Source organism: Leuresthes tenuis, unplaced genomic scaffold (assembly GCF_036924035.1).
Source record: "Leuresthes tenuis unplaced genomic scaffold, fLeuTen1.0.hap1 SCAF_16, whole genome shotgun sequence".
Classification (NCBI taxonomy): domain Eukaryota; kingdom Metazoa; phylum Chordata; class Actinopteri; order Atheriniformes; family Atherinopsidae; genus Leuresthes; species Leuresthes tenuis.
The window spans coordinates 6,007,203-6,019,644 of NW_027325370.1; the positions used below are offsets into that span (position 1 = coordinate 6,007,203).

The following is a 12,442-nucleotide window of genomic DNA, read 5'->3' on the forward strand; positions in this document are numbered from 1 at the left end:
TATAGTACCCACAAATAAATAGCCTAACTCACGGGTTGTTGTCATCAGACAACACACGCCTGTGGCACACAAACAACCCAGAACCAGGCTTATACAGACACACTCATACCTCTGTGGAAAATCACCTGGGAATGTCAAGGTCAGGTTGAGCAAGAGCTTGATGAAACGATGTTTACATGTATTTAGGTGGCTGGAGGAAAAAGAAAAACAGAGAAATGACTGCATGACCTAGATCTCCAGTGCGCTGCCACAGTAGCGGAATTAATACATTTGATGTGTTGTGAGCACTGAAAGGCCCCCTGGCATAGGAAATTGTCCACTGAGGCTGCAAATATGGATGACATAAGCAGCTGAGCAGCCGTGGGATAAGACGAGAATGAGGGTCCATCCCTAACAATCCTGATGGCTGATCCCATCTCCCCCTCATTATTTAGCCTCCATGCCGCCTCCGGATCTGCATACAACCTTTCATATCTGTTATTTCCATATCCGATGAGTTTCAGAACTGGGTGCTTAGAGTGGTTATATAACTAAATATTGTGACCTATTATCATAGTAGGTTTTCACATTGATGCGTGGTAATGAGTCACAAAAATAGTGAGTGTATCTAAAGTAGCTTCTTCTGTCTTTCTTAAGTGGTTCAGTCTTCATTACAGTGGTTAAGAAGTTAAGCTTCATCACCAAAATGGTGTGAAATTAGAATACATTTATAAATCTTGAACAGATCACAATAAAACAAGGGTTTGCCAGACAGTAACTGAGCCAGTAAGATACTTTGTGCCCAGACTTTTGCATTTGATCTTCATGGCTTCTTTACAATTTGCTGTAGGGATATTATGTGTTACACACTCGAAGGCTGAAAAAACAACTGTAAAAAAAACATCTGCTATTAAGAGCTGATCACAGAATTTAGATCCTCGTCTATAGTTTTCTGTTACCAACACATCTCACTTACGGATCAAAATGATTCATGCCGATGCCAACATTTGATCATACTGGGTTTATTTTTGATTGATTTTCTCTGACTGGAAATTGCATGAGCATGTGCCACCTATTACTTTACACTTGTGGATTGATTTTCTTTATATTATCAATTCAAATGTAATGCCTAAAATTACTTTGTCATCAGAAATCATAATATTCATTCCTAGCTAGCTTTTTTTTAAATTACCTCTCTCTGGAAGGGAGCATATACTGAAAAGACAGAGGAACTTACACAATTTTAGACTGTCCAACAATGCAGTGATCCAAAACATCCTTCAAATATGGTAAACAGGTAGTTAGCAGTATCAGTATTTTGGACCGCCAAACCAAAATCTAGACCCAAAACCTATCCAGAATCTGACGAGGACACTAAAGACCTAAAGTTTTTAGTTGAAAAATCTTCATGGCAACTGAGGTCTATTCATTCATTTCTACTGAAGAACTTATCAATTATAAAAGCAATTTAAGTGCTGCTATGTCAAATGAATCCTTGGAAAAAGGGTGTTTTACAATAATCCAAATTTGCCAGTATAGTATAATAAAGTATAATAAATAAGTTTTGGCTTAACTGTAAATGTTTCACGCTTCATAACTAGTACAGAAGTATTGCATCATCACTTAGAGAGGATGAAAACAGTAAGAAAACATACCCATATTCAGTGATGAATTCATCATTTCCAGATCTGTGCTGTTTACAGTGACGACTAAAACTCTGGTGTCTCTTATTGTAAAGTGTTACATGCACATTTTTGCGCGATTGTTGCAGTTTTTTTTTATTTCATTCAATGTGATTGTATGAGTGCAATTTTGCTAAAGTTAAAGTTTTGCTATGTTTGAAGGAGGTCAGCTGTGTCTCTTAGGTCTTACAGTAACAGGAAGTGACTAAAGGCTGCCTCAGCCCTCTACAATACGCGTGCCTGCCACAGTTACTTCAGCAGGCAAGTGTGTCAGTCTATTGGAAGGAAAGTGCTAACTAAACCATCACTGCTGTCATCACAGCATGACAGCATCACTGATGACCTCAGATGATATTAGCCCTATGATATCTCATAACATTAAGTTACACATCTCATCATTGTTAATACAGTTTATATCATGCTTAAGATGGCCTTTTCTTTTATGACATACTGATATACAATCTTAGGTGTAATGCAGGGTATGCACTAAGTATAAACGACAATCAACATTCAGTATCCCCACTTCTAAATTCATACGGATGTGCTTCACATTTTGTTGCATGCTGTAAATAAATATGTGTTTACTCAGAATGGCAAGGGCAAGGCCTGCCCTCATCTGCCTCCTGTCTTTAATGGACAGCTTGGGTAGGCTTAGGCATGATGCATCAAGCTGGAGTTAGGAGAAGCCAATCACAGCGTTACTGCAGGTCATGCCCAAATCAAGCAGCTTACCTGCTCTACAGGTTTTCAAAAACTAAACCTCAAGTTGCTACTACTACAAAGTTATTCCATGAGATAATCTATTCTGTTGCCAAGTACTGACTGAAAAATCAGTGCACCTTCTCTTAATTTAATAATTATCCTTCTCTCTTAAGTGAAGGGACATTGTAAAGGAGTACAAATCCTTGACTAATTTCAAACAAGATATGTGGCGAAGTGGAGGAGCAAAGAAGAAGAAGGAAAAAAAGAAGAAGACATATTTTGCTCTTAATTGTAAAGACATTGTTAGGTAAAAAGCCTACTTACATTTCTAGTCTTCTGTCATGTCACATCAGCCTGTATGATACCAGATCGACTTCTTTTAAATGTCCCTTGGTTGCATTTAGAGAATTGCACAGCTGCTTCCTCCTTCTATGCTCCTTATGTGAGCAATGAGTTTCAAAATATCATCAGTTTAGGAGCAATCCCCTCTTTACACATTTCCAGCTGTGTTTTAAGAACTGCCTTGTCACTGGAACCAAAATATGTTGGATTTAGCTGGGGTTTTTTATCCTATGTCATATTTATTGTACTAACATTTGAAATAGTCTTTTAAAATTCTGTTTTATGCTGATCTCTTAGCTAGGGCTCCAGACTAAACAAAGGAACTGAAAAATTAAACAAAATACCTTTTAAGATTATCACATACTATTAATCAAACTCCACAATCCCCTCTGAAGAGCCTGTTGTGCTGCGATAGGTTGTCAGGTAATTCCTCACATTTCATGCCTTTTTGTTTTGCTCTTTTTCTGTGAGTCATGCAGCATTTTAGATGTTAACACAGGTCGAACACATAGATCTCAGAGTGACTGTCTATTTATAGAAAATATCTCATATCCAAGTTTTTAATCCATCCCTCTTTATGCCTACATGTAATGCATGGCATGATGTAACAGGTTTGTGCAGCTGAACTGCTCTACAACATGTGTTTGTGCTGCTATATGACTTATGACTGATAATCTATTGGCTTGGTATGAGCATCTGATCTCTGCAGTGTCAGAGCTGGAGGAGCACTTATCAAAATGCTAACCCATATTCATAAAGAAGCTTCGAGTGTTGTGGGAGGTGCATCACCATAAGCACCAGGTATTTATAGTAAGCTGTGTTCGGTACATGCATCTATGCTGCTCTACATTTAGGTTAGTACATGAATGCCTTTCACAGACCACATCATTCACTTTTGATTATGAGTTTTTATTGGTGTACATATTTGCTTTCGGTCACAACAATGTCCATCACACTTCACTGGTAATGTTGCCTTTTTTGCTGACTTTGCTCTGAGCAAACACACAAACACATGTACACAGAAAAATGCAGACACTCTTCAAGAGCAGGTCAGTAAATAAGGCAACCTGAAAAAATGACAGGAATTAACATCTTTATCAGTGAAGTCATGTATTAGTATGATAGCATTTGCCATGAATGTATAAGCATCCCACCTCTCAAGCCAGTTACTTTCTCATCCTTCATATACCTTTCTAAATGTGTTCTTTATAACTGAAGAATTTCGTGATCAAATAGACTCTTTAAATAAAAAAAAATAAAAAAACAATACCATGAAATCCCAATACTTATTCCTGAATTTGCATACACATTATATATGTTCAACACTTAGCGAAAACATCCTTTATAAAAACTAACCTGTTTATTAAATATAGAATAATCTCCAGGTAAGCACACCGTTTGCTGATTAATCTGCAGAGGTTATATAATGTCCTTAAAAGCTTTCACTGTGTCATTGTTACATGTCATACAGGATTTGTCCCAGGCAATATGATAAATGGAGGATATCTGTTTAGCATTTAAATAATCATGTTGCATAAAGCTAAGAAATTAGGCCTTATTGTCTCGCTATGTTTACTATGAAGACAATATGTTTGTTGAAAAGAATACTTCATAATAAACATAGAATCCTTCTATAAAACAATGTCCGTTCATAAAACACTCTACAGTATTAATATTTATATTTCTATCAGTGGATAAAATACTGAGTTGTTGGTGGGATCAGTCATGTGGTACTGAAATGAGACACCCTCCTCACAGGGCAATGCAAAGATTTGATTGGCTGAAACCTGTGAATGGTGAACATTAATAATTAACATTCATGTCACAGCACTGCAGTTTCATTCAGGCTTCTCTCAGCAGGTGCTACATCACACTGCGCCACTTGGGGCCGCTCACATCTAACTCCGCAGTACATCTTCAGTTCCTCAGTGATATGGCCTTATTTCATGAGGCACACTTAGTTCATCTAAGAAATGTAGACATGGAGTATAAAAGGATAACAATCTGGTCTACATTGGAGAACACATCTACACAGCAAGATCACTTCTGAAGTTTGCACACTTTGCTCTATCACTGACATAATAAATAAATGAAATACATTCAAATTAGGCTAACGCATACATTACCTGTTAGTGTGATGACAAAATTCCACACTCAGTGTTACAGTACCTCATCTGCAGCTATATGTAGTGGTACAGTTTCAAATAGCAGCGAGCAATCCTAGTGCCTACAGGTGATCAGATTCCAGTCCCCTCTATTACACGGACTACACTCACCAGATAAACTCTCTCTTTACAAAACATGAACTAGAATGAACACGAACAAAAATACATTCCAAATGGCTGATATAAAAAGATAAAACTAAAAGTTCATGTCAGAATTTGTACAAGAAGATGATAACTGATCAATAAAAATTACCTACATGCATATGGGCAGCACTCCAAATTCTACATAAAGAGATGCATTTCAGTCTGACATGTTTTCTTCTTCTTTGACTCCATCCTTTTACGACAGAAAAGCTTCATTGGAGCGAGCGAAGAAGAACAAGAAGAAGCAAACACTCATTTGTAGCTTTAAGATGCACTGAGGCCATCTAGTTAAAAGGTGATCCAAACCGTGCACAGTGCTTTTTCTTTTCCCCATACCGGACTATTCTGAAAGAAACAAATGATGAAACTCATAGATAATATCAGGAGCACAGATCTATCCATGTATCAAGAGTTTAGTCAAACTAGACAACAAGTATCATGCCAAGTCTATGTTTGTCCTTTTTGTTATGTGGTTGGATACAGAATTATCTTCCCATATAATTTGATTGTCTATAAACTAAATGTCAGAGAGAGAGGCACCAGACTATAATGAAGGACAATAAAACAAACCAGTACACAAATAAAGAAGTCTCTCTATATAAATATAAACTCTAGAATTGTCCAGTAACTATGGAGTTGGTCAGCGACTGATCAATGCACGCGAATATAAAACAGCAGCCCTGGAACAAATAGTTAGTTTCAATCCAGGATCGGCTTTATCCTCCCAAACTTATCCCACGTGGCAGGAGAGGTAATCTTACCCAGGGTCAGCATCTAAAAGCAACTATATTAATCTATAAAATGCGCATAAAAGAGAGAAGGCACGGAAACACAAACCCACTGTAAAGTGAGGTGGACAGACAGCAGCAGCTTTTTTCGGGAGCAGACATGATGAAGCTGCAAGTATGCAGATGGGTTACTTGCAGCTTGTGATGTCTGTCTGCAGAGGGCTATGTATTTGCTGTCGCATTTAAGTGAGTTTGTTTGGACCTCTACATGGATATGACTGAGTTGTTCATCTTTCTACTTCTGCTCAAGCCATGGACATAACCACAAATATGCTCCTTTCACTAGAGCCAGAGTCACATTCAGTAGATGATAAACCCCGAGGAGGTGAATCGGTAGTGTTCATGAATGCACCCTTATAGACAAAACCAGCGTCCTCTTTTGATCCAGTGGTTTACTACTCTCAAAACAACAATCCTATGCTTCTTTCCTTTCATTTCTCTTACGGATCCAAATGAAAGGGGAAGCCACTCCATGCTACAGATGTGATGATTTTTTTTATCATATGCCTCTTCTTATGTCAGCACTCCTGTCTTCTGCTGTGTGGTTTGATTTGCTGTCTTTGCCTGGGCAGGTCCTGTTTTTTCACCCGTCACCTGGGCCACAGTTCCATTTGTTATCACATCTTCTCCCAGCTTCCTTTCCTGTTCAACTGTGCCTCCGATTTTGCTGGTGCTTCGTTGCTGGACAGAGGTTGTCGTTTTCACAGGATTGGAGGCTTTGCCCTGAGGCAAACGGGGGTCCTCTCCAATGTTGACGGTCAGGTTGGTGTAGAGCGGCTCCAGCTCTTTGGAAAGCAGCTCATAGGTCAACGAGCTGAGGCCATCCGAACGCCAGTTGAGTCTGGTCCTTTTCAGAAGGTCAAATCTACAAAGAGTTTTGGAATTTATTTTGATTTCATTCAGTAATTATTACACTATATACACTCAAAAACTCAAGAACCACATCAATCTTCTCATCTTGCACTCTTATTGACGCATTTTTTTAAATGTTAGATGATTCTTTTAGTAGTGAAATGGACACATAAAAACACAAAATAGACCTCTTAAAAACAGTTGATTTAGCACTTTAGGCATTTAAAAGATAGATGTAATACATTTGATGTAATAAGAGGATGCAGCCTGAGGCACTAGATGCTGTTGGCACCATAGAGCAGGAATAAAATGCAAGTTTCTGCGTCAAAGGATAGGGCTACTTTTACTGCAAAAACATATGGCAACATTCTGATACCTGCTACCAAATTTTGAATGAAGTCTGCAGAGAAGTACATACTGCACATCTCCCAGTTTGAAATTTAAAAGCTTAAGAACATCCCCCTAAAAAGAGGGCAGATCCCAGTGAGAATCAAGATTAAAAAGAATGCCCTTGAAAATAAATCAATTCTGCATCTGTGGTAGTGTCCATTCATACCTGCTTGGATTTTGCTCATTGCCTCTGTCTCCTTTATGCTTGATCATCTTGTAATGACCAATAGCCACTGGAGGGCGCACAATCTTCATGCCAGACAGCCGCACTCTGGATAAGCAGCAATCACAGTAGTTCAAAGAAAACATTGGGGTTTTTTCACCCTAAAACTAAACTTGAAAACTTATCCCAAAGTCACTAATGAGATGATCAACTATTAATGCTATTTTTTGCTACATCTACAAATAAAACTACTTGTTATAAGAGCATTAGGGAATGCAAATAAAAGCAGAAAAGTGAACTAATAGAGCAAGAATGGGATTGTGGTTGAAAAACATACTTCTAAAGCCTACTGGTGGTGGAAAACATAGTGGTTCCCTTTTTCCATCTTTTGCTTCAGTAACGCTACAGTTATCTAGTTCAATAAAAATTATGTAACTAATGTTGTGCATGTCCTCTATATGTTGCACGTAAGAGTGCTGCTAATTGCATTTAGCGCATGTCACAACATACTGACAAAAGCTCTGAGAGCCAGGGAGTGGAGAGAGGGGGCTGCAGCTCGAAATGAGAAGGATAATGAATACTTCCTGAAATCTGAAGTAAGCAGTCCTGTGAAAATCTGCAAGCTAGTCGATGCAAACGTACCCACTGAGCCCATTCCAAAAGATATAAAGCAAAGTGAAGGCAATGGGAAGAGACATGAAGATGAAAGATGATGTTAGAGCGGATGAATTTAAATAAAGGAGAAGGAAAATATGAGGTAATAAAACTGTAAACAACACAGAAAGATGAATGAGTACAGCAAAATAAATTGAAGAAAGTAAAGGAAGAGAAAGGCTAAAAAGCCTGTGCTTATAGTTTTTATGTTGAACACCTGCGCACATCTGACACATCAGCGTGCACAGTTTACAGTTCATTCAGGGTGTGTGCCTCTGCCTCATTTATCTTTTTTACCTGGCAGCGATGTCATCATCCTCTCCACCCCAGCCCCAGTACTGGTTGGGAAAGCCATTCATCTTCATGTACTGGTCCGGGGTCACAGCAGACACCCCACCAAAATACTGTGGGTACGGCAACCTGGGAGGGCCAGATCACGCCCAGTCTTGAAAATTACGTCTAAGGCCAATTCATTAACAGAGAAATCCACTCATACTCTTGTTTATGCTTTTTTACTACCTGTATCGGAACTTGTCCATGGCCACAGACAGATGTGTGGGAAACTGTTGGTGGCAAGTGTAGGTGTTGTGGTCATTCTCAGGCAGCAAGTCAACATCATGAAGGAAGATGCAGCTCCAGTCTTCATCTCTGAGAGCCTCCCGAAACCCAACATTTAGCAGCTTGGCTCGGTTAAAAGTACCATTTCCCCACTGAAGCCAGAAATAGGGCAGATTTTAATACTTTACATGGTCATCTACTAATCCTAAAACACAAAGCACCACGTTTTGAGTACATCATTTAGAAAAAGGAAAACAACCATCTTCTGCTGTGGTTAGAACATGGTCTGGAACTGTGAGTTACAGGCAACAAAACAATGACCCGCCTGAATTCATTTAGAAAGCATATTTTACTTTCCCACAAAGCTTGAGTGTCATCTACTGTAGGCAAGTTTTTTATTGGCTCAAGTCTAAAGTTGTCATCACCCTTAACAAATTCCATTCATCTCCTTGTGTTGGATGCCAGGGGGCTAAACGTCAAGTTGGAGAAGAAAATAAGAAAAAGTATTTTGACTTTTTTTTTTTTTTTATCCGGGTGAACTTAATTACTCGATTGATATCTCTTCAGTTACAGGATTAGACTGGATATACACCAGTAGTGTAAGTGGTGGAAGACATTCAGAAGTAGAGTTAGCAACATTGTAGTGTCAGTAATCTCTTAAAAGTAAAAAAATTGTAAATTGGATAGGTTTTGTTCATGGAAAATTACTGTTACAGCCACTTTGATTAAACATATCAATGATATCATCTTAAAGCTGCCTGCTCAAAAACACAGATACATAACCTGACCTGCTGTACGATGTAGATGCTGTAATGGATCTGCTGTCTCTGTAGGAAAGGGTGGAGGTGGTAGAGCAGGGCACGGAGGTGGGTCTGTCGGTTCCGGTATGGTACCACTATTGCAGTGTGGTGGCGGGGTTCACAGTCCGGAGGCCTGTAGCGTCCACCAGGCAACACTAATGGGTTCCTCTGTCTGATCTCCTCCATCGACAGAGGAGAAGAAAGGTGAACAGACACAGGTCCAACTGTAGAAAGGAAAGGAAAGAATAATTTGTTTCAACAGGTTAGCAAAAAATAAACACTTGCTGTAGGTTGAATTGACTAACTGTGTGTTAACTTTAACAGAATACATTTAGCACAACTATCTCTTACCCAACAGAGGGGATGGCATTGGGCAGTCTCTTAGCGGTTGTCCTGTGGCAGGAATTCCAGCGCCAAAGTTGCGAGGTGGGGGAGGCGGTACCCCTAGATGACTGAGGTTGGTGTAGACGTCGTGAGGTCGAGAATAATCAAACTCAGGCTCTGTGGTGTGCACCAGGACTGACACTAGACCTTTGAAGCCCCCGAGGGAAAAATAGAGCACAAAGGCAAACTGGAAGCCTACAAGCAAGGCTAGTGTGCAAGGGGAGTCCAGAGAGCGACCGTAGCAAGCCATAATTAAGAAGAAGACTGTAGAGATATTGTGAAATTCCAGGAGGAGAAAGCGAATGGAGAGGTGGGAGGAGAGATTAGGGCTAAAGCTAGAAGCAACTGGCTGAGGAGCATGGAAGGAGAGGTGTGAAATGAGCAAGGAGAGGCAGAAGGAGAAGAAGGAAAGGAGGTAGCCCAGAGTGCAGGCTCAGGCGAGAGGCAGACAGGCATCCATCTTTAGGAATGGGTAGCAGTAGTGGTGAAGCTCAGTAAGCACTGCCATCACCTTTTGACCACAGATGACACTATGAGAAAAGACAAAAAGAATTGTTCGTCAATCATTGTTGCTCATCATTATCAATATCGACTCACTTTACAGTGCAATTCAAATTCAAACTGAACCTTTCCAAGCTTTACAGCACAACTTTTATGAAAGTCAGTTTGATTGCTATAAAGTAGCGTCAAGAAAGGCTACACTACCACTTCTTAACATAGAAATACCAAATAGCACAAGATTCAATGTTACGGACGTCACACTTTTAACTCCTCAAATCTGCTACATTAATTGTTTTGATCTAAGGGCTTAAAAAGTGTCTGGAGTCCGGGGACAGGTTGCATTCAGATTCAGATTTTTATTTGTCACATGTGGATGTACACCCATAGTGAAATGAAATTGCAACGAGCTCCCGTGTACAACTGTGCAGTATAAAATATAAAATAAAATATGTAATAAAGATAAAAATAGACTTTTGAAAATATACATTTGTACAAATATACAGAGTTCAGTGGGGTTTGAAGGTTCAGTGTCCTGATGGCCTGAGGGAAGAAGCTCTTCCTCTGCCTCTCCGTTTTGGCCATACAGGAAGTCTTCTTTGTCTTTTGCCAGATGATAGCCACTGGAAGAGTTCATTGCCAGGGTGGTGATTGTCTTTTAAAATTTGTCCGGCTCTGGCAGTACACCGTCTGGTGTAGATTTCCTGCATGGTGGGAAGTGCTGACCTGGTGGTACGCTCAGCACAGCTGATCACTCTATGAAGAGCATGTTGCAAGATCAGAGGAGACTGAAGAGGGCTAAGGACCGTCTAAGTTGGACTGAGGATGGCAGCAACAAGTCAAAGTTTCAGATCTTCGTTTGTTTATGTTCATTAAACACTAGATTATAATTCCCGGATCAGCAATGGCTTGGGGAAGGTGTGATGCTGCTTTCATAGAGCTGATTAGAGAGTCAAAACTGTGTCATGTAGCAACCCCAAACACACTTCTGCGGTTGTACGGAAAGCATTTAGTGTAAGACAGAGATATGCTATCAGTCATGTCATAGCCACCTCAGCCACAACTTCATAGAACTTGTTTGGGCTGAGCTAGGATCAAAGCCAACGGAGGCTATTTTGAGGGGTCAAATATCTAATGTCTTTAAGACCTATATTAATAAACCAAAACTGTGCTGTAAAACTTGAAATGTTTTATTTTGGAGGATAGCTGCTGCAGATACAGGCTTCCTTGTTTTATAAGGGTCTGGTTAAAAGCTATCTTTGATCAAGAAGAACGCAACCCACATTTCTCCTTCTCTTCCTCTTTTCATCATCAAGCTTTCTGCAGGAAAACAGACCTGACGGAAAGACAATGCAGCAACAGATTTGCTTCAGCTCTGAAGTCTTTTGAAAGCTAAAATAGGCTGTGCAACGACAAACGGCTCCAAATGAATGTGATGTTTGCTGCTTAATTTAGAATGGCTTATTTTCGGCTATGACATTTACATTGGGCGTATTTTAACTGATGCCTGCTAATCAAATCAGTCCACCATCCTAGCTCTCCGTTTGTCCAAAGAATCACATGCCACAGAGAGCTTTAACACTGGAAATCATGTCGAGTTTCGTTAAGCAAGAAACACAGCAATAATAAAAAGTTAAATGGGCGTAGAGAACCAGCAGCGCCACGGCTATCATCATGTCGACAGCCCTCCATCCATGTGATTAGCCTATTTACATGCATCTTTTGGCCTTGTGCGACATCAACGTCACCAAAGCGAAAATGGCTGGCAACATGATTCCCTCCGTCGCCTAAAATGACAGTCCTTGCGTAGCCTTGCTTATTGCCATTCTATGCGTCGCACATGCTCTGCTCCATCAGCCGACTCACCCGCACGTCCCAGTGGCATGTCAAATCCAGTCCCCGGCTTCCATGGAGAATCCACGGGCCGCTGCCACCGAGCGAACCACCACCAGATGCCGTTTTGTTACTGATGCTGGTCGCTCCTCCTCCTCCTAATCTCTCATCCGAGGCGAAACCTATCCTGTACTGCTTAGAGACCGCTGCATACGCTTTCATGTGCAAGGGCATCGCCGCATATCCGTCTTGTGTCAACACAGGCAAGTGCGCTCTGCCCCATCGAAACACGTATCCGTCGGATGGGATGAGGCGCACCGCGGTGACGCACTGAGCGGCACTTTTGAAAATAAAAGGAGTAGTCACTTTGCCACTGATGCTTGATTGAGAAAATTAACATTGTTTATATGAATGCAAATTAAATATAGACCGCGTGGAAGTCGTGGTACTGTTAAAATGATTTTTTTCCAATACTGTAAAACTTTCAAGTTGTTAAACTGCCCGTATT

General features: G+C 40.2%; 1 protein-coding gene across 1 annotated transcript; it reads right to left on the minus strand.

Moving 5' to 3' along the window:
- Positions 1 to 3,598: 3,598 nt before the first annotated feature.
- b4galt3 (UDP-Gal:betaGlcNAc beta 1,4- galactosyltransferase, polypeptide 3) lies at positions 3,599 to 12,241 on the minus strand. The gene is made up of 7 exons (XM_072367399.1): positions 11,968 to 12,241; positions 9,571 to 10,133; positions 9,208 to 9,443; positions 8,381 to 8,571; positions 8,159 to 8,281; positions 7,211 to 7,315; positions 3,599 to 6,667 (listed from the first exon to the last, which is right to left on the minus strand). Exons 2-7 carry the CDS (start codon positions 9,851 to 9,853, stop codon positions 6,316 to 6,318), a joined length of 1,290 nt encoding a protein of 429 aa, XP_072223500.1. The 5' UTR covers positions 9,854 to 10,133; positions 11,968 to 12,241; the 3' UTR covers positions 3,599 to 6,315.
- Between the last annotated feature and the right edge of the window lie 201 nt (positions 12,242 to 12,442).

Excerpts from the sequence above, each read along its gene's own strand:
- b4galt3 (XM_072367399.1), bottom strand. The coding sequence starts at position 9,853 with ATGGCTTGCTACGGTCGCTCTCTGGACTCCCCTTGCACACTAGCCTTG. Across the intron at positions 9,444-9,570 it reads AATGCCATCCCCTCTGTTGG|TTGGACCTGTGTCTGTTCAC; the intron begins GTAAGAGATAGT and ends TCCTTTCTACAG. Across the intron at positions 6,668-7,210 it reads AATGAGCAAAATCCAAGCAG|ATTTGACCTTCTGAAAAGGA; the intron begins GTATGAATGGAC and ends AACTCTTTGTAG.